The sequence below is a fragment of the Macaca thibetana genome, chromosome 2, assembly GCF_024542745.1.
Source record: "Macaca thibetana thibetana isolate TM-01 chromosome 2, ASM2454274v1, whole genome shotgun sequence".
NCBI lineage: Eukaryota > Metazoa > Chordata > Mammalia > Primates > Cercopithecidae > Macaca > Macaca thibetana.
The window spans coordinates 59,628,895-59,651,886 of record NC_065579.1 but is presented as its reverse complement, the minus strand read 5'-3'; the positions used below and the strand labels follow the sequence as shown (position 1 = coordinate 59,651,886).

The window sequence follows — 22,992 nt, the reverse complement described above, 5'->3', positions numbered from 1 at the left end:
CATTCAGTTCACTTCTATACTGGCCAACAAAGCTTCTGTCAGACTGATTTGCATGTAAATAAAAAGTATAAACTCTGCACAACATTAAAAAACAAAAACAAATAAACAAAACCGAAACACCAAAATACCTATGTGAAGGTATTGGAAAATGACCAAAAGCAGGGAGATTCTGGAGAAAAGTTGACACTTGGAATGAGGTGACAGCATGGGGTTGGGTTATTAAAAATAATTTTAAGCCTGAAGGCAGCCCCCAGTCAGCACACTGCAGGGGAACTAAATAGAAATCTTCAGTCTTTCTGGCTCATAGAACCAGAGGGCATGGTATTTGGGGCAACCACAGCTGTTGGAAAGTAAAGAAAGAATGCTGAAAAGGGGAGAGCCAGAGAAAGAGAGTTCCAAATACTCCATATAAATTCTGCCCCTGAACTACACATGTATTAAGCAGATTCCAAGCAGCCTAGTTAAAGAAACAGACCTGAACTGAGATTGAGCTGTTATCCTGGACAGAGATTGCCATTTGAGGTGAAGCAACACCACTCCAACACTATCAACAATAACAACGATGACAATATTTTTTGGAGAAATATAGCAGAATCCAGACTCTCCATAACATAACATTCACAATGTCCAGAACATAGTAAAAAAGTATTCAGAAAAGTGTGACTCATTCTAAAGAGAAAGACAGTTAATAGGAACTGACTCTGAGATGATCCATATATTGAAATGAGCAGACAAAGATTTTTGAGGAGGAATTATTAACTCTGCTCAAAGACATAAAGGAAAATCTATTCTAATTAATAAAAAGATGAGAAATCTCAGCAGGGAAATAAAAACCATTAAAAAGAACCAAATGAAAGATCTAAAACTGAAAGAAACCTTTGCCTTGATCTTATATGATTGGGTTTTGTAACAATATTCAAAAGGTTAATATATTAAAAATTTAATATCCAATTTAAACGTATTCAGACTACTCATTAACTAGTTAAGTCACAATCTGAATGCATCTTAAAATAGCTTGTAAATTACACAATGAAATATGTAAGATTATCAATGCCCTCCTTGCAGAATGACTTTAACTTCTAGTAATAATGTAAAAATCATCGTGAACATGCACAATATTCATTTATTTTTAAACTTCTTTATTGTAAAATATAACAAAATTGTAAGATACAGAAAAGTACATAAAACAATTATATAATATAACAAATTATTATAAGAACAATACTCTGGTGATTACCATTCAGGTTAAAAAATAAAACCTTACCAGCTACTCTAAAAGTCCTTTATGTCCCTGGTTCCAATCATAGCCAACTCCCCGCTCCCTATAAGTAACCATTCTCATGAATAATATTGTAATCACTGATTTTCCTTAGAGCTTTATTATCTAAGTTTTATCTCCGAACACTATATTTTAACTTTGTTTTTATTTTAAAGCCATTAAAAATGTTCTCTGCCGGCCAGGCGCGGTGGCTCACGCCTGTAATCCCAGCACTTTGGGAGGCTGAAGCGGGTGGATCACGAGGTCAGGAGATCGAGACCATCCTGGCTAACACGGTGAAACCCCATCTCCACTAAAAATACAAAAAATTAGCCAGGCTTGTTGGTGGGCGCCTGTACTCCCAGCTACTCAGGAGACTAAGGCAGGAGAAGGGCATGAACCCGGGAGGCAGAGCTTGCAGTGAGCCGAGATTGCGCCATTGCACTCCAGCCTGGGTGACTGACAGAGCAAGACTCTGTCTCAAAAAAAAAAAAAAAAAAAAAGTTCTCTGCCACTACCCTGTTTTTGTAAAAATGTCTCTATTAAGGTATTGTATTGACGTATAACACACTGCACATCTTTAAAGTGTATAATTTGATATGTTTAACATATGTATATGCCCATGAGCCATCACTACAATCAAGTAGCACATGAGCACATTCAGAACCCAGATACGGGCTTCTATCAACATTCCCTATTAGAGGAACCAGGACTACTCATAGAAATAACTGATTTCAAGGCTGGGGCAAAGTAAGTATATCTGAAATATCTTGTGATGCCAGAAAGTAACAAAGTGTTTACAAAAGATGATGAGATAATATTCTAATGTCAGAAGAGCCAGTTTGAAGGGGCTTCTACTTACTAAGCCTAGGACAATCTGAGCACCACAATAATTCAGTACAGTAATAAATTATAAGCCATTAAAAGACAGGAATTGATGAATCTGTACAATAAATAAATAGACGAAGGTAGGATCTTGCTTACAGTAGAATGCTAAGGCCTAATTAATAAAAGGGAGCATGATCTGGAATCTTAAAAAGTCACCATTTAGCAATCACTATAGTAAAACTGAGATCAGGCAAAAATCATTAACAGATGCTATATCTAAGGATAAATTTTCGTGAAAAGCAGTATATTTACATGCATTTAAAGTGTCTCTTCTAGACTTCTTATTAATTGAAAGAGAACAAAACCCCCAGTAATTATGCAGAAAAATTGAGCAACATCTTGATCAGGTGATCAAAATTAACATCACCAGTTAGGGGAAAATGGTTTTCATGTGCCTCCAGATGTGATGCCCTGACGACACATCACTCTCTATGTGGTTTTCTGGCTAAGAATACACATCCTTAATCTAATAGAGAGAAAACATCAGACCAATACAAAATGAAGAATTTCTTATTTTTAAAAAGTGTGAGGGGTTCTGCATTCATAAAAATTCAGTGTCACTAAAAGACAAAGACAAAATGTGGAAATATTCTAGACTAAAGGAGGCTAAAGAGATATGCGAGTAGATGAACTCCAGATTGGATCCTGTACTAGAAGAGAAAATGCTATAAAAGATGTTATGAGGTCAACTGACAAAATTGAAGTAAGAATGGTAGATTAAAGTATTGTATGTAAATTTATGACACTGATTAGGTAGGCTGAAGTATCTAGAGGTAAAGGGCTATGTTGCATGTAACTTATCCTCAAAATGGTTCAGGAAAAAAAAAAGAGTGTGTGTGTGTGTGTGTGTCTGTGTGTGTGCAGAGAGAGAGGGAGAGGGAGGAAGAGAAGGAGAGTAAAGAGGGAGAGAGAGAGAAAGTAAATGACTTAAAATGTTAACACTAGGTGAAAATAGGTAAAGACTATCTGGGTGCTCTTTGAACTATTATTATTTTTACAACTTTTGGTAAGTTTGAAGTTATTTCCAAATAAAACATTAGACAAGAAGAAATAGAAAAATATTAACATACAGTTAGAAAAATGGGCAAAGGCTCAGGTGAGTCACAAAGAAAAGAATACAAGGAGCTAGAAATGCAGAGGTACAAATTTTATTAATTTTAAAAGTTATAATACCCAGTATTGTCCAGGAAGCAGAGAAATGAGTATTTACAAACACTGTTGAGATTACATATCTGTATAGGCTTGTTGGAGGACAATGAGTTATTATGCATTAAAAGCCTTAAAAATATTCAAGTTTGATTCTAGCAAAAATTACACTAAAGAAATAACTGTGTGTTAACAGATTTGGCTACATGAATTTTCCAAGTGCCTTACTTATACAAATAAAAAACTTGAACGCTCTAAAAACAAGATGTTAATAAGTTATGGTTCATCCATAGATTGGAATATTATGTAGCCATTTAACAATTTTCCATAAATGTATAAAGTAATGACATGGAAAAATGTCCAGGATATATCGCCACGCAAAAAGTTCGCAAAACAGTAAAGGGGCCGGGTGCGGTGGCTCACGCCTGTAATCCCAGCACTTTGGGAGCCGAGATGGGCGGATCATAAGGTCAAGACCAACATGGCCAACACAGTGAAACTCTGTCTCTACTAAAAATACAAAAAATTAGCCGGGCGTGGTGGTGTGCACCTGTAATCTCAGCTACTGAGGAGGCTGAGGCAGGAGAATTGAGTCAACCCAGGAGGCGGAGGTTGCAGTGAGCCGAGATCGCGCCATTGCACGCCAGCCTGGGCGACAATGTGAGACTCCATCTCAAAAAAAAACAAAAACAAAAACAAAAACAAACCAAAACAGTGCATAAAGTATATTCCCAATTATGTTAAAAATGCATACTACTTAGAAAAATGGACTAGAGTTCCCTTCCCCTCAAAGATACATCATTGTAGACTGAGGCCACAAACAAGTGTTTTGCTGACTTTGCCTGCAGCTGGGTGCAGAGGCATTGGTGGAGGGACTGGTTCTCCAGTACCTTTACCAGGAAGGAATCTTGACAGAAAACCACGTCCAAGAAATTAAAGATCAAGCCACAAGCTTCAAGAAAATACTACTGCTGGATAGCCTACTTTCCAGGGGTCCTAAAGCATTTGATACTTCCCTAGATTTCCTACAGGAATTTTCGTGGGTAAGGGAGAAGCTGGAGAAAACAAGGGAAAAAGCCATGACTGAGCTGCCTGCAGATGACACGATGACTGGGATCCCCTCGCACATCATCAGCTCCCCATCAAACTGGCAGATTAATCAGCTGGCCCAGAGGCTGGGCCCTAAGTGGAAGCCCATGGTGCTGTCTTTAGTACTGTTCCAGACAGATATCTACCGCTGTAAGGCCAACCATCTCCACAATGTGCACTTGCAGGTGGTGGAGGCCTTTGTCTGTTGGCGGCAGCGCTTTGGGAAGCAGGCAACTTTCCAGAGCTTGCACAATGGGCCGCAGGCATGGAGGTAGACCTCTTGGTGCTCCTGCACATGTTGCAGTGATAGTGCCTCTGCCAACCAGCTGAAGAGTATGCCTCCAAGTCACATGGCCTGAATCCTGACTTTCAGTCAGAACAGGTGGTTTTTGGTTTGGTTTACTTTTTAATGATCCTCAGATGGAAAGAGAAAACAGGGTTTCCACTTGACATTACTTGAAAGGCCAGATTACTCAGTAGATCTCCCAGATTGGTTCAACAATTCGTTGTTTTTAATTGCCTGAAGATTGCCTTGTTATGACTGCATAGTTTTAAATTGTGTGATGGCCTTTTAATAGTCTAGTAAATCATAGTGGCTCCAAAAACCCCCCAAAACAAAAAAAACGCCAAAGCCCCATGTTATCACATTACATGCAGGTGTCTTATACGTAAAACATTCACTTTTATGTTGCCTGGGAACTGAACTGTGAACTTTACTATTCATAATGATAAGAAAATAAAATGTAAATTACTTAAAAAAGGAAAATGGACTAGAAAATAAATCAAAATGTAACTGTGACTTTTTTTATATCCTTGCATTTTCCAAGTTTTACACATTTGCTTTGAAATCAAACAAAAATGTTTCTTTTACAAATCCCTTTGAGATTCAGCAGCCCCACCACAACTTTCACTGTATGTTCAGACTGTTATGTACACTTTTCCAAATCTAGAAGCAGGGACAGAAGAACTCCTTTTAGCGGTTATTTTACTATGTAGATAATAAATTTGGGCTGCAATTTTTTAAAAGCCACCTACCATCCCAGGAAGTCCCCTCAGCATGATCCCTTCCCCTGCCCCACACCAGTTAAGCCAGTCTTTCTATGGTCTACCCTTCATTACTCAATTGTTATCTTCACCTTCATTAGGACGGAGAAATTGGATGGAATAGAAAGAATGCCTACATCTCTTTAAGCATTGCATTCCTTCTTTTAGGATTACCAAATAGTGGTAATCCTTTCTCTTCAATTGCTATGAGTAAACCTTCAGAAAGGTCCCTGCTGCTCCTGCCAATAAAATAAAATAAAATAAAATAACTGCCTATTTCCCCCCACTTTGAAAGGTGATGTTATATGCCACTCCACTCGCTTATATGAAACAGCCATTCTTAAACTAACTCCTTGGTATTTCCACTTTGCAGTCTCAAAGGCATCTTAGCTCTAACAAATCAAAAGCATTGTTTTTGATTCCTCCACTTCCTATATCTGTTTATTTCACAGAATTTCCCACTTCAATAAATGGAACAAACACAATGATGAGAGTAATAAATAACACATTATGTATCTTGTGCACTCCTCAAATAAGCCCTTATTCCCATTTTACGATTTAGGGAACTGAGACCAAAGAGAAAAGAAACTTGCCCAAGTTGACATAACTACTAAGTTGTAGTACTGGGATTTGAACCCCAGCAGTCTGGACCTGGAGTGTGAACTCTCAGTCACTGCACTTTGCTGCCTCTCAACTGTCTCCCCTGATGAAAAAAGGCTCAAGCCCATCTTTATTCTTTCTTTCACTTCCAGTCTCCTTGCTTCCCAGTCACATTTTCTCTATCAGTAAATCTGATTGACCTCTGACAAATATTTCTCTCCATCTCCATGCTACAGTCTTAGGCTAAACCATAATTACTTCTCACTTGCATGAATGCACAGCCTGCCACCCAGACTCCCTGATACCGCTTTTACTCCTACTCCAGTCCATTCTTGAAGTAGCAATCACAGTGAGCTTTTAAAATGCAGATTAGATTACTCTCTTAGCATTCTCCCCAGGCTTCCCATTGCTCGCCTTATAAATCCAAACTCCTCAGAAACTCTTCAGGAAACACAGGCCAGTTTAATTTCTTATTGCTGCTGTAACAAATGACCAGAAGCTTAGTGTTTAAAAGCAATAGAAATTTATTATTTCACAGTTCTGGAGGTCAGAAGTCCTAAAATCAAGGTGTCACTAGGTTGTGTTCCTTCTGAAGGCTCCACGGGAGAATTCATTTCCTTACCTGTTCTAGCCTCTAGAGCTCACCTGTATTTTTTGTCTTGTGGCCCCTTCCTCCATCATCAGATCACATCACTGCAACCTCTGCTTTCATCCTCACATCTGCTTTTATGACTTTGACCCTCTTGCTCCCTCTTATAAGGACCCTTGTGATTACATTAGGGCTGCCCACATAATCCAGGATAATTTACCCATCTCAAAATTCTTTTTTTTTTTTTTTTTTTGACACAGAATCTTGCTTTGCTGCCCAGGCTGGAGTGCAGTGGTGTGATCTTGCCTCACTACTGCCTCTGCCTCCTTGCCTCTCGGTTTCAAGAGATTCTTGTGCCTCAGCTTCCCGAGTAGCTGGGATTACAGGTGTGCACCATCACACCTAGCTAATTTTTGTACTTTTTAATAAAGACAGGGTTTCACCATGATGGCTAAGTCATACTGCTGGCCTAACGTGATTCACCTGCCTCAGCCTCCCAAAATGCTGGTATTACAGGTATGAGCCACTACACCTGGCCTCAAAATTCTTAATCACATTTGCAAAGTCCCTTTTGCCATGTAAGAGAACCTATAGATTCCAGGGATTAGGACATGAAACTCTTTGGGGAGCTGTTATTCTGTCACCACAACTGGCCTTCATGTTTTTTGAACTTGTACGTTTCCAATAAATGTAGGGCTTGTCTTGATGTCCTTGCTCCCAGATGTAATCACAGCTAGCACCTTTTTGTTACTCATATCTTTTTTTTTTTTTTTTTTGAGGCGTAGTCTTGCTGTGTCTCCCAGGCTGGAGTGCAGTGGTGCAATCCTGGCTCACTACAAGCTCTGCCTCCCAGGTTCATGCCATTCTCCTGCCTCAGCCTCCGGAGTAGCTGGGACTACAGGCGCCACCACACCCAGCTATTTTTTTGTATTTTTAGTAGAGATGGGGTTTCACCGTGTTAGCCAGGATTGTTATTCATATCTTAACTTAAAGATCATCTGCTCAGGGATGCCATTCTGACCACTCCGTCAAAAGTATACCACCCCTCTCCACTACTCACATTCTATTATGCCTATTTTATATTTTTGCGGCACTTAGCATTGCCTGAAAAGTACATCTATGGAAACGTGCCCATCTTGTTACTCCAATATCTACTGCCTGCACACAATAGTCCTGGCTCTCAGTAAACATTTTGTATCGAATAAATAAATGAAATAAACACAGCCTGTTCAAGTTAAAACCATGTGAAAAATACACTGACACTGGAATGCCACCAGGTCACCTTCTGCTTGCCAGGCAAAAATTTTCATGAGTGAACAGGAAGGTGAGAGGAAAATCAGGAGAACTCTGATATTTATATCTCAATAATAGAGACTGTCCCAAGAACAGTTTGGTCAACTGTCAGATGCTGTTGAAAGGCCAAGTAAGAGCTTTAAAAATTAGTACTTTGTGATGGTCAAAAGTTTACTATTGTTCAAATTATCAGTTAAATGAGGAGCAGGTGACTGCTAATGAAATTAAAATGTAAGTCCTGTATTAGTTTGCTTAGAAAAAAAAAGGAATTAAAGTGTAAGTACATTACAGAGGTTCTTAAATTAGAAACCTTTTTTTAAAAAATTTTTTTGAGACAGAGTCTCGCTCTGCCACCCAGGCTGCAGTGCAATGTCGTGATCTTGGCTCACTACAACCTCTGCCTCCGGGGTTCAAACAATCCTTCTGTCTCAGCCTCCCGAGTAGCTGGGACTACAGGCACCTGCCACCACGCCCAGCTAATTTTTGTATTTTTAGTAAAGGCAGAGTTTCACCATATTGGTCAGGCTGGTCTCGAACTCCTGACCTCAGGTGATCCACCTGCCTCAGCCTCCCAAAGTGTTGAGATTATAGGCGTGAGCCACTACGACCGGCCAGAAAACATATTTTACATAACCACTTAGACATATTCTTAGACATATTCTTAGTGACAGATTATAAATCATTTTAAGTAAATTTTGTTCTTACCACATACATGAAAATAAATATATCTAAAGTGTAAAGCATTCAAGCAATATGTAATAGAGTGAAATAAGAGTTTCTACACAGCCCACACTTTCATTTCTAGAGGTAACTGTTGCAATCCTACCATTTATTCAATGTTTAAATCCATATGCATGTGTATGTGCATTTGTATTCATTTTTAGCATGAATGGGATCCTTTTTCTGATATTTCTAATCTCCTGAATTCCTAATAGCTTGCCATAACTGTCTGCTCTTTTATGGTTACAATCCTGGACATACTTTGGAGTCTATCAATTATACTTATTCTAATGTCATCTGTTTGCTATTTAACAATTTTCTAGGGTGTTAAGGATTTTCTGTGTGAATTTATAGCCACTTTTCGGGGGAACTTGGGTGGGGGGTGTTTCCTCACACACCTAATCTTTGGGTGTGTGTGAATCCTCAGACTTAAGATCCTCTGTTTGCTTGTCTGCTTTGCTGTTCATTCTTGCCCTAGGTTGTTTCAGAGGTGTGATGAAGGGGCAGGGTATGCTACCTGGTGGGGGCACTGGAGGTTTGTCTTGGGCTGTGGGGACCCTGGGCTCTCCTGGGATTCAGTAGCTGCCAGGCTGTTTGACTCTAGTCCACATACTCATTTTGTTAGTCTGAGTATAGATGCTTCTGCAAACGCTGCTTCACACAGGGCTGATTGATTATAGGGTATTGATGAGGGGCCAGCTGGCTTAAATGTTCCATATGCGATTCCTCAGAGTGGGTTTCACTGGACCACCTGAATCAGTATCATGTGGGGAGTGCTTTAAAAATGTGATTACTTGGAGCCACCCCAGACCTAAATGTAAAACCAGAAATCTGGTCCTGAGGCTGAGTCTGTGGGAGTGGCCATACTGTAATACACAATTTTAGCAAGCTACCCATGATTCTTATGTAGATTGGAGTGTGAAACCACTATTTCAATGATTCACCAGGTCTCACTCCCTTCTCTGTGTTTTAATTAATTCTGAGGAAGGTCCTGTCTATCCCACGCCCACCAGCATCACCACTCAATTGCTCTTCGTCTGGGTTATTCCTCAATAGAGTTGACCCTTTCTACTATCCTTTCTGTAGTAAAGATATAGACCCTTTACTATCCTTTCTATGTATTATCTTTCAGGAATTCCTAAAAATTTCTCACCATAAATACAGTCTTTCTTTTAAGCCTTACTTATCTATCTTTATCCTGGAAGTTACTGTATAATTGCAGAAATGCTGATGATGTTTTTTATCAGTTTGTAAAACCGATGTTTCCTACACATATAAAACCTTCTTAAAAATTAAAAAATGGACATAATGCCCATTTTTAGAAATGCAAATTAGGAAAGATAGAGCCACTTAAATGGCTCCAAGTGCTGGAGACCTTTCTCTATGCTCCCTGTCTCTAGGTCTTCCATCTATGTGTGTGTGCATGTGTGTGTATGTGTGTGTGTATATATATATATATGAAAGTAATAAATATATATATATTTTATATATATGTATATATATGAAAGTAATAAAAGTATATTTTATATCCATATGTGCATAAAAGCAATAGAACTAGATTTTATAGTCTTCATATTTTTCATTATTTCAGGGAGGCATCCTCTTAATCTAGATATTATAGTACTTAAAAATAAAATGTATAGAAAATTTCGAGCTCTCAGAGCATCATTAATGCTCTACCTCTTTAGCAAACACTACTGGTTACCTTCTGAACATTCACTATAGCTTTTTTCCTGGCCATCAGAGTCCCAATTATTATTTGTTCTAAGAATAAATCTTGCTTAGTCTAAAGTAATTGTAGCAGCCCTGTTCCCTTGCCAGTGATTCACTTAGGAGAGCGTATGTAAAGGGTTCTAGTCAAGGAAATATAAGGAGAATGCTGTTTGGTGGCATCTGATAATTCTTTTTTCTCACTTCCAAAAAGACACCAGAAAACCAGTCCCTTCCTGCCTGCAGGCACCATATCCAAATAAGGCCTCTAGGGTGGAGGAACTGCAGCCATCTTGTGATTATAGGGACCTGACTTAGCTTTGGGTTGAAGCCAGTGCTGAGGGCAGCAGGATGGAGACAGAAAGAACATCAAGATCCTTGGGGATATTGCTGATACTCTTATCAACTAAAACTGGCATTATCCTACCTCTGTTACTTGTAGCCCAAAGCATTCTGATAAAATCTCTATTTTTAAATACATAGCAATAGTCTTTTAAACTTTGGAAAATATTTTCTTAAAAATCTTGGGGAAAACACTCTTGGAAAAAGAACCCCAATTTCACCCATTTATAAACTGCTTCTTCCTCTTATTCTCAAAATTCACAAACCGTATATCCAAATATTTAAAAATCTTTAAACAACACCAAGAATTATCTTAACTTACAGGTGATGAACATTCCTATTCCCAGCCCCCAGAAAAAATGAGGATTAAAAATTGAAGAAACCTGATTTCATAGCATATTCCAATTTCTGGAAGTCCAAAGAGGTTTGAGTGTACACAGGAAATCTTGAATTTACTAACAAATTGTATTAATATGTCAAATTTTTTGAATGAAATGTTTTGACTTCAAACTTATTACAAAAATGGCCAAGCCACAAATTTGACTCTAGCTTGATCTCCTGACCTCTGAGCAACCTGAGGCTTCGGCAGTCCCAGGCTTTGATCCTAAATGCCCACCCTCCCCAACTTAATACTAGCAGTGAAGGAGAGTAGATAGAATATAGATGGAAGAGCTAGAGACAGGTAGCATAGAGAAAGGTCTCCAGCACTTGGAGCCATTTAAGTGGCTCTATCTTTCCTAATTTGCATTTCTAAAAATGGGCATTATGTCCATTTTTTAATTTTTAAGAACGTCTTGTATGTGTAGGAAACATCAGTTTTATAAACTGATAAAAACATCATCAGCATTTCTGCAATTATACAGCAACTTCCTACAGATAATTAGTTTGATGGACTTTAGGGGTGTATTTCTCCCTCCATCTCCAATCTACCCTGACTCTCACGATTTCTCAGCACAAATTATGTTAAAATTATAATAAACAGAAAATACCACAAAGCATGTGTTAATATTAAATGGGCAGGCTCCATGCACAGTCAGTCATTGCTTTACAAAAGGGATACATTCCAAGAAATGTATCATTATGCAATTTTGTCATTGTGTGAACATCCTTGAGTGTACACAAACCAAGATGGTATAACCTACTACACACATAGGCTATATGATACAGCCTATTGTTCCTAGGCTACAAACCTATATAGAATGCTAATGTATTGAATAGTGTAGGTAATTGTAACACAATGGTAAGTATTTGCATATCTAAACATATCTGACCATAGAAAAGGTACAGTAAATATATGGTATTATAATCTTATAGGACCATCATTGTATACATGGTCTGTCACTGACCAAAATGTCATCATGCAGAACATGAATATACAAAGAATTCTGTGCAAACTTTTTCTGTAAAATATCAATTCATGTCACTACCAGTAAGTTTATTCCTTTTCTTCACTATGCTCATTTCTATGTTTAGCTTCCTTCACTTTATATGCTGAGTCTTGGTATGACAACAAATTCCCTCTTAGTTTAGTTGTGTGCTAGCACCATCTCCCTATGCCTAAACTGTGCCCTCTTCACTTCTTGAGCTCCAAGAAGCAATCATCACACAGTGGCTGGGGCCTGACTAGACTGCTCTCCACAAGAGACATTCACATGGCCAAACCCCTCCTTGATGTTACCAGAGGGAAAGCCACAACGATTTTTTTTTCTAGCAACCATCACCTTGTTTCTTTTTCATGATTTAAAAAAATCTCCCAAAAGGTTACTTCCTGGGCCTAGTGGGTCTTCTAAGGAACCCCATCCACCAATTCCTTCAACCCCAGCCATCTACACAGACAGCTGAACTACTGTACTTACTGTACTATTAACCACAGTGTTATAAAGTATGAATATTTTATTTTCCTTCCTTTTCAGAAACTATTTTGTTACAAATAATCCAAGTATACATTAATTTGATAGGGCATTTTTGGAATTTGTTCCTTCTTGTGTTCAGTATTTTATTAAACACATTGTTTTTAGGAGTAGTTCATGGTCAACACAAACACTGGGTTGCTAAGCATTCTAAATATTTATATTTTTATGACGTTCATCCTTCTAAAATATAGGAACTGAAAATCACATATATCATAAAGTAAAAGAATCTGCTTACTTTTCAAAGATTATATACATACTATTTTAGTATTATAATTATAGATATACTATGTTTATGCTATAATTTTTGAAATTTCTGAAATGAAAGTAATTTTTACTTATTTATTTATTCATTTTGAGACAGGGTCTCACTCTGTCACCCAGGCTGGAGTGCAGTGGCATGATCATGGTTCACTGTAGCCTCAACTTTCCAGGCTTAGGTGATCTTCCCACCTCAGCCTCCCGAGTAGCTGGGACTACAGGTGTGTGCCAACACATTTGGATAATTTTTGTATTTTTTTGTGGAGACAAAGTTTCACCGTGTTGCCCAGGCTTAAAATTAATTTTTAAAAGAAATAGTGTTCTTGATTTTACATCATTTTCTTATCATGTGTTTTCCAATATTTCTTTCTCACTTATATCAAGCATAAGTACTTCAGCATTTCAAAGCTACTCAACTCTCTCTTTGAAGCTAAAATTAGTAATTTTGAGATACAACTTCAATATTGTTTCTTGTGGAGAGATAATAAAGAAACAAAGATAAGAAAAAAGTTCAAAGACTGTTTCACATTAAGTTACTGCATTTGAACTATCAGGGAAAACTTTTATATATGGATAGGTAAGTTTCTTACTGAAAGAAATCCTCCATATATTTAAAAATATTTTACAGGTTCTTCAATATATAATCTAGGCCAGCAAAGTGGGCAAGAAAAGCAGCAGTAAACTATTACCCACACAAGTAAATCACTGCCAAAAGAATCACAGAGAACACACCATGGTCTTTATAATTCTTGTCATTTCTAATTCCTGCCATTTTGTGACACATCTACAGAGCACTGTTATCTTACAAGTTGTTTAATGTTCTTCATCTTACATAAGCATTTCTTTATAGTTGTCCATCTCTGTCACTGCCTTCTGAAGTTTTACTCCAAGTGCCTCTACTAGACATTGCAAATCTGAAATGACACAATGTATTTCATCTGATTAGTACATTTTAAGTGTCCAGATATTTTCATAGTGTAAACCATATTCTTTTAATGTTGCTAGTCAGCTCCTGAAGAATAAGGCAGCTGCTTACTCCACTTTGCCTGTATGTCCATATGCAACTTGTCATTGACTACTCAGCCCTCCCCATCCTAACACCCCACAGACTTAGTGGGTTTTGACAGGCCCAATTTGTTGGCCTCTTTCTGCCCCCACCACCATGCTGATTTTCAAACAGCTAATAGGCTAAATTTAACTAAAGTTTTCAAATGAAATATATGTAGCTGACAAACATAAGACTTTCTGATCATGTGTCTTGTTTCTAAAACACTTGATTGCCTGAGCTCACTTTTGTGGTCTGGAACTGAGAAGCATGGCTGAGTCTTCCTGCTAGAACTAAAACAGACAAATCATGTGCCAGGCTCACAGTAAAGAACGTGTTAACTCTGGGTAGCATCTAAAAGGCATTTTAGTGACTTTCAAAACCAAGAGAATACAAGCAGGAAACTGGCTTCCATAGAGTCTTTAACTGGGGAATGCAAGCAGTATTTGAGGATGATTATTCAAGCAGCCCCGTCTAACAAGTGTGTGAATGCAGAACTGAAACTATAGCAGAAAAAACAAATGGCTTGAATTATCTGAGTCCTTCCATTGTCCTGTGCGTGGAAACTGTGATCTGAACCCCAGCCCCAGTGACAGCCCTTGCTGGTACGCTTTTTGAGAGTAAGTTATAATGTAAAACAAACTGATAGACTGGTTTGTTTCTTCAGAAAAAAAATGTTCAAAACACTGGAGTTGTAAAATTTCTATGTTCCATCTGTTCAGGTGTTTCAGTGACATATTTCAATAGTAAACTTTAAAATCTTTATGCATCCATACAAATACATAAAACTATATAAATCTGCATTCTTAACTTTATTTTAAAAAGAGTTAGTTCCTTAAATTAGAAAATAAGTTCACCCTAAACGAAAGTTTTAATTAGTGTTTACCAGACATTTGTATAAACCTTTGTTTATCCAGTGCTTTTACATACATTAATTTTTGTTTTTTAGTTTACATGTTTTCTTGTTCTTATTACATTAAATATATCTATCTCTGAGAAGAGTTTGCTTAGCATCCCTAAAAGAAAGTTCTCATTTTTTAGGTCACCCATGGTAAAGAGAGGGAGGATTAGAGAGTATCTGCTACTGACCATATGGAAGTTTTGGATGATATAAATTCAGAGGATCAGACCAGCTGAATCAAAATTAAAATGTACATGTAAAAAATGTGTTAGATAATGGTGGGAGGATAGAGAAAGAGCCAGGTGAGTAGGGAGTCACGTTGAGGTGGGAGACAAAGGCATTCAGACTAGCATATGGCGTTTCCTATGGAAGGCAAGAGGGTCAGAACAGAAGCTGTGGTTACAGTCCAGGCACTAAAAAGATTTGACTCCAGTATGTTTTCAGAAATGTCTTGTTTATCAGACAGAGCAAACTTCCATATGCATCCATCCCATGTACATTTGTGTGCTCTTCTGTATGATTTCAAGTGGAAACTTTTAGTGTATACTTTGTTGCATATGTCATAATCACATCTGTGTATCCTTTGCTTCCTTTGAGTTATCCACGGATTCCACCAGTAAAGGTCTCTTCCCAGGCTGCACTATGACCTAAGGGAGATTTTCTTGCAACAATGCTTGTGGGTGGGCACTGAGTTCATTAAGGGGGGTGACATTTCTTCAGGATAATAATCTGTCCTCTGTGGTTTGATAACAGGTTCAATTTTTTTTTTTTTCCTGTGGTATAGGCTTCTTATATGATTCAATTACAGGTACTTGCATGCTACTATTTGAATTTTCCATTTCCTCCAACAAGGAAACAATGAGAGGCTGCTGGAGGTAACTCATGTACATAAAGGGGCAGACCGTACCACCACCAGGCAGGATCCCCAGGCTCTGTATTCTGTGCCAGGAGAAGGCAGCTGCCATCACTGGTGGCATGGACAGTGGCACGCCAAAGGCTGCATGCCCAGAGAAGGGAGTGAGTATTTTTCATTATGGGCTAGAAGAAGGCATGCTCAGCCCTGGAGAGCCTCTCCAGTTCAAGGATGGGAACTTCAGAGAGGAAGAATTCCCAGCCAAACGGGATGAACTCCACTTGTTTACTGTGAGGTCTACTGGTTCCATCTGTATTCCGTGCAACAAGCCTTCCCAGGTCTGAAAAAACGTATTAGGTAATAGTGTAGAGTAGATGACCCATACTTGTTAGGTTTTATTGATTTCATATAATTTCATGTAGAGTCACAACTACTAAGAAAACTCTAAGGATCAGAGTAATTAACTTATGAAGGTCACTCAGCTAGTTAAATCCCACAATTCAAACTCAGGTCTTCCTGATCCCAAAGTTCTTATCTCTCTCACACTTGAAATATAAACTCTTGAAATATAAAAGCTGCAAGAGAATATGATACTTGTCCATAAAAGTGTGGTAAGTGTGGCTACAAATCTATTACCATATTCCCAGAATCCTTAAAGAGGTATACTTAAGACAAATGAAAAGAATTACTTAAGAATGAAATATGTAGTAAACTGGTAGAATTTCTAACTCCAAAAGGTGGTTTAGATTTTAGTTTTAGAAAGCTTAAATATATATTACAGTTAATAAAAATATTAATACAATTATGGTGTTACTGTGACTGATTCTATGAGAAGATTTCATCAGAGAGAACAATCACACCTTACTATTAAATGGCCCCTGGTGCTTTTGTCAGGATATGATCCTAAACTAGATGAAGCATAGGTCTGAGCCCATATGATAAATTTTATGTTATTACTTCTAAATGCAGTTATAAATTAAAAGGAAGACTTATCTTAAAATGAACTTCAAAGAACTGGTACTTGATATGTGGATTTTATGCAGTTAATTTTCAATTACCTGAGAATTAGTAGAATAATAGACAGTAAAAATGGCAGCTAATTCAAAGCTTTGCTGTTCGGAATGAAATATACATTCTACTAGTTCACTATAGGTTCCTGTAGACTAGTCTGGTCCTTTTGTTTTTAGAAGCAGAGTGCCCAGTTCCTGTCCTTAATAAATAAAGAAACACAGGATAAGCTGCAGAGAGATTAAGCCACCTGCACAAAACAGCTCCTTCAGTTTCTGAGGCAAGGAGTTGTTGAGTAAGTTATTGTTCTGCCCAGTCCTTCTCTATAAAGAAATTCGACTTTAATTTTCTGTCACTCAACATGACATTGGATTGTGAGGCACAAGGCCCTAAATGCCCACAAAAATAAAGGAAGTCTTGGCTTTAAACACCATGCAGATGTAAGGCAGAACCCATGGAAACAATCCAAAATTTACAACAGCAAATTCTACTATGATGTGACTGTGTTCTTTGCAGATATTAAATAAGAAGTAAATGATTTTAAATGAACAAGACAAAAAGAGTTCTTAGCCTCTCTTCATATGAAGCCAGCTGTTTGCTGGATAGCATTACACAGGCATCAGATTTGGGATAATCAGTCATTTAAGAGAATCCTGCTATTCCTAAAGGATTCTAGAAACCACAAACATAAAAGGCATTCATAATTAGCTATTTTATAGGCTGACATGTAACTTTATAGTCACTTGGAGGACATATTAAGTTAGTATAATGTTTGAGAAAACAATAACTAAAACCTATATAGTGGAAAGATATTTCAAACTTAAAACTTACTGGATAAAGAAAATACAAAACATTCAAAAATCTGGTTCAAAGTGCTATATGGAGGAAAATGATTTCAAGTTAAAGTAGCATAATGGAAGAACAAGCAGGCAGATGAACTGGCACCCAGAGAACAGGGAAATTTTTTTTTTTAATGTAAAATAGAAGGCTGTACTTTTTTGTTTTAGAGGTAATTGAAGACAAGAAAAAACAAGAACTCAACACTGGTTGCGACAGGATAGTTTAAAGGTGTCATGCATGAGCTCTTTAGAGTGCCAGACTGCTTAATTTCAAATCCTGGCTCTGCTTCTTGTTAACTGTATGACTTTAGGCACTCCAGTTTCATTATCTGTAAAATAGTCACTATCATACAGGACTGTTGTGAGAATTAAATCACTTAATATATGGAAAGAAGGGGAATCGTTGCAGGTACATTGGGAGTAACACACACATGTTAGCTATTATCACTGGTGGTGGCATTAAGGCTACTCTTCCACTTCTGCCCTGAATCTCATCACTTCTTACCTTGAGGACATGTTGTTTTTGCACTTGGACCTGGTGTCACCAGTAGCTATCTTTGTATGGGGAGGAGTAAAAATGGAAATGTTAATTGTCTTTTCCTTCTTTAACAATCTATAGTGCAACTATGGCAAAATGTTAAAACTTGTTAAATATGGATGATAGGTACACACACATGTTGTATTATTCTATTTTTCTGTTAAAAAAATTTATAGGTATATTAATTAGAGAGGGGCGTTGCTGGCATGGTTCAAGGATGATAGCATGTTTTGTACTACAGAGTCTAATCGACTCTGTTTTATGTGCCCAAAGTACAAAAGAAAACAAACAAAAAAGGGCAAGAAAGCTTTTTGGAGGGTGGTGGGGAGATAAAGTTTGAAACAGCAATTAAAGACAACCCATTTGACTCCATGAAGAGGGAGCAGAAAAACTGAATTGCAGCTGGAGGTGAACACGGTAACAAGGAGGGTTGTCTGTTTTGTTTTGTTTTTAATATGGGTGAAACTGAGATGTTTAGTTTCATTTGGGAATGATCCATTCTAGACAGCATTTATGCTTGTGAATTTAATGTCTACCTTCTAACCTGCATCTTACATGTGAAAACATTATCTGTTTTGAAGGTGTTTTAAAAATTACACAAATCAGGTTAAACTACAAGTCTCATTTTAACTCTTATTCTTTTTAGTCAACATTATGTTTTTTCAGACCTATCCATGTAGTTACATGTAGATATGATTCATTCTGCTCTGACTGCTATATAATATTTCATCATGTGCACATACCACATTTTACTTAACCAGTCCCATAGTGATAGAACCTAGGTTACCTGAAACCTTGTCACCACAAATAATCCTGCAATGAAAGTTTTTTACCCAACTTCTTGTGTACTTATAGGACAGTTTGTCTGCAGTATGTCTCCAGGGCAGTATTAGGTACAAGTATGAGATCATGGGCATACACATAAATACTGCCAAATGGTTCCCAAAATGGAGGCGCTACCTTACATTCCTACCTCACTGAATAAAGGCTCCTGCTTTATAACATTCATTAGAAGCAGCTAATATTCATTAGAAACAGCTATTTTTCTAATTTTTGCCAATCTGAAGAATACAAAGTAGTGTTTTTGGCTTAACTTGCAGTTCTCTGCTTCCTATTGGAGCTGAGCACCTCACCTTATACTTCTTGGCCATTCATGACTCCCCTTTTATGATTTACCTTTTCCTCAGTCTCTTTTCTATCCATTCCAATTGAGCTTTCTTTTTCACTCCTCCACAGAAACAGCTCTTTTCAAGGTGATGAATGACGCTCTATATTGGCAATTTCAAAATTTAATTCTCTATTCTTATCAAATTCAAACATTATGCAGCATGTGACCCAGTTATTTTCTCTCTGTTGGCAATGCTCTGGCTATCTTCTCAGTTTCTATTGATTATTCTTATTCTTAGGTTCACTCTAAATGCTGGGAAGCACAAGGAGCTCAGTCCCTAGCCCTTTTCTCTACCTGCATTATCTCCCAAGATAATCTCATCTAGTTTCGTGGCTTCGAATAGCATCTATATATGGGTGTCTTCCATCATCATCATCATCACAGCTAATAAATATGGAATACTTACTATATACCAGGTACTATATCCTAAGTGCTTTACACTCATTGAATCCTTTCAGTGTAAACTTACTAGAATGTAAGTTTCACAAGAACAGGAACCTTATCTGTTATAGTCATAGTGCTTGAGATATGGAAGTTGCTTAAAAAATAATCATTGAAAGAATGAATAAAACTTTGCAGACTTTAGAAATAAGAGTGTCAGCAAACATGTTTAGAATTAAGTGCCTAAGATTAAAATACAGTACATGAAACAAAAACAGTTCTGCAGTTTTCATTGATACTATCTGGTATGTGTCTTGGCATTAAAATGTAACTTTCTTATTTGTTATTTTATTTCAATAGACACTTATTAAACACCTACTCTATGTAGCTAGGTTTCATATTAGTTAGATTCAGTGTACAAATATAATTAAGATATATTTATTTGTCCTTATATAAATAATAAGTGCCTCATTTGGCCTTGGCGAATGATAAATTAATCTTTTAAATAACAAATTAATAACTCATTTAAACTAAAGTGCTTTATTTCTTCACTATTTTAAATTATTTTATTTTTCACTATTTTAAATTATTTTATTCACTGTTTAAATTATTTAAATTAAGTTTAAATTATTTTATTTAAATTATTTTATTATTAAAATACAATATTATTTTATCTGCTTAGATTCAGTGTATAAATATCATTAAGATATATTTGTCCCTATATAAATTACAATCAAGTGCCTCATTTGGCCTTGGTGAATGATAAATTAGTCTTTTAAATAACAAATTAATAACTCATTTAAACTAAAATCTTTTATTTTTTCACTATTTAAACTATTTTATTTATCTGTTTTATTTTTTCACTATTTTAAATTATTTATTTAGTTAGGTTAGTTAATTACATGATTGAAATTGTGAGATTTCTAATAAAATATAACTGACCTGAATAAACAAAATCAGTCTGCTGCATTAGATATAATTTATACATATATTATCATATGACAGTTTGATGAGCCCTTTACAAAAGTAATATCTCATTTAAAATTTTATAATGAGCATTCATAGTAAACCTTTGCACATGCAAAAATATATACCAATAATAGAAGAAATTCTTTAATAAGTACTTAACTATGTCAATATCAAATTAACATATTTTAACTTTAGCAAACATTTTTCAAAGTTCAAGTGGTAATACAGCCAGTTAGATAATTCATTTCATTTTAGGGTTTATATTTTAGAGGTTTAATTTACATCTATTTTGAAACAAGTATTCTTGAAGTACATTTAACATTTCCTGCATTATCCCAGAAGGGACTAAAATAGTATATGGAGATTTTATAAATCAGATGCTAGAATAGATGTGGATATATAATTTAAAAGATGCAATTCGGCCGGGCGCGGTGGCTCAAGCCTGTAATCCTAGCACTTTGGGAGGCCGAGACGGGCGGATCACGAGGTCAGGAGATCAAGACCATCCTGGCTAACATGGTGAAACCCCGTCTCTACTAAAAATACAAAAAATTAGCCGGGCGAGGTGGCTGGCGCCTGTAGTCCCAGCTACACGGGAGGCTGAGGCAGGAGAATGGCGTAAACCCGAGAGGCGGAGCTTGCAGTGAGCTGAGATCCGGCCACTGCACTCCAGCCCGGGCGACAGAGCAAGACTCCGTCTCAACAAAAAAAAAAAAAAAAAAAAAAAAAAAAAAAAAAAAAAAAAAAAAAAAAAAAAGATGCAATTCAATACAGATGTAGTTACATTAAAATCAGAAAATTATTTTGCTGTGTGTAGGGACAGAAGGGGAGAGGGGATTAAATCGAGCTAAGGAGATAATCAGAATGTTTAAAATTTATAAATGAATTACATTCTAATATTAACGACCAACACTTTTACTTCAGAATTGTTCATGCAAAAAATGCTTCTAAGTTTCTACTGTATTTTTTTATCTGAACATTAAAACAACCCAATATAACATGAAGATAATTATAATTTATAGGGACTTATAAAATATGATAAATTATGAAAGGATAAGAAAGGAATTTTAAAATTCTAGTTTGTGTGTGTGTGTGTATGTATGTTTATCATGATTATATTATTTAACCACTCTAGACTGGCAAAATGAATATAATACTTTACCTATAACATAGGAATAATACTGATGGATTTAGAAACTTTTCTGAATGTTTTAAAGCAGTATTTTGTTGTTTCAAATTTTGCATAAAATCACACAATCACACGTATTTATAAGTTATAACAAGATTTTTCAAGACCACAAAATGGATATGGACAGCCTAGAGTAAACAAAGTAGGAAGGGACACGGACCTACAATGAAATCAACAGAATATTAGCTGAAAACATTTAGGGAATAAAGAAGAAAAGACGTAGGGTTAATAATAAAGTAAATTAATAAATAAAAGAGAAGTTTAGATCTAATAATATTTAGGACATTTTCCAATAGTGTTACATAACTACATAAACATCAACTTCTTTTAATGAATCAGTGTATTTCATAATCAGAGATCATGCTTACAGAGATTCCTGTATGCAGGGCTAATTCTGTGCAAAACTGAAGGCAATGGAGTGTATCTTTAGACACCCAGAGTATGGACTCTTCTTTCTGCACACTTTTTCTCTGTGCTAGGATGGCAGTAAAATAGGCAAAAGACAAGGAGTTTTCTCCTTATCTTCTAAAGAGTCTTTTCATGCTACAAAACTACTCTGAACTAATTGCAGTCTTAAGAATTAATTCTACAGCACAATTACATAATATAAAAGTAAAAAGCAACAAAACAACACAAACATGTTTTACAGTTTTATGACTAAAGGAATTCTAAGGCAATACCCAGAGATATGTAAAAATTTAATTATGACGATGTTTATTGTAATATTTTAATAAAAAGAGTGAGAACAACTATCTAATAATAGGGTAAGATCAAATAAATCATGATTAATCCAAACAACAGAATACTTTGAATATTTTTGACTTGGAAAGATTTCATAACAGAGAGAATGGGGGGGGAAGGGTAGGGATAATAAAACTCTTTTATCCCAATTTTATAAAAATATATATTCAAAAAATAAAGTCTAGAAGGATCCACATCAAATGTTTATAATTCTATCTGAAAGTTGGAATTTCCTAATCAATAGTGAACATGACTTATTTTGGTAAGGGAAAACAAAAAAACCATCATATTGAAGCAGCCTAATACTAAACATACTCATACCCATCTTATAACTCATCTTGTAAGCCATCATCAGGTGTCCACTTTCCTCTAGACCTCTCTGCCTTCCCCACATAAAAGCTTATGTTTACTATCAGGCAGGCTGGAAGTGGCCTGATACAGTAGGTCACTCTGAAGCATATATTAATGATAACAATGTATATGCTTTGGTGCTCCTAGGCAGTGGAAATC

The 22,992-nt window shown here is 36.5% G+C and overlaps 2 protein-coding genes and 2 pseudogenes across 10 annotated transcripts in view; 2 read left to right on the top strand and 2 right to left on the bottom strand.

The window, feature by feature from the left end:
- Positions 1-22,992, bottom strand: part of LEKR1 (leucine, glutamate and lysine rich 1) — a 226,126-nt gene that overhangs the window by 52,825 nt on the left and 150,309 nt on the right. For all 9 annotated transcript variants that reach the window (XM_050779849.1, XM_050779854.1, XM_050779855.1 and 6 more), the window contains one exon: positions 13,683-13,764. In XM_050779849.1, the coding sequence (XP_050635806.1) occupies positions 13,683-13,764 (82 nt within the window). The remainder of the gene's footprint in view (positions 1-13,682; positions 13,765-22,992) is intronic.
- Positions 2,763-4,688, top strand: LOC126947677 (death domain-containing protein CRADD-like; annotated as a pseudogene).
- LOC126948295 (Krueppel-like factor 3) lies at positions 13,909-16,057 on the bottom strand (annotated as a pseudogene).
- The window catches only part of SSR3 (signal sequence receptor subunit 3), a 425,362-nt gene continuing 424,964 nt past the window's right edge, over positions 22,595-22,992 (top strand). The window contains exon 1 of the mRNA XM_050779893.1: positions 22,595-22,598. The gene's annotated coding sequence lies outside the window, so the exon portion shown is untranslated. The remainder of the gene's footprint in view (positions 22,599-22,992) is intronic.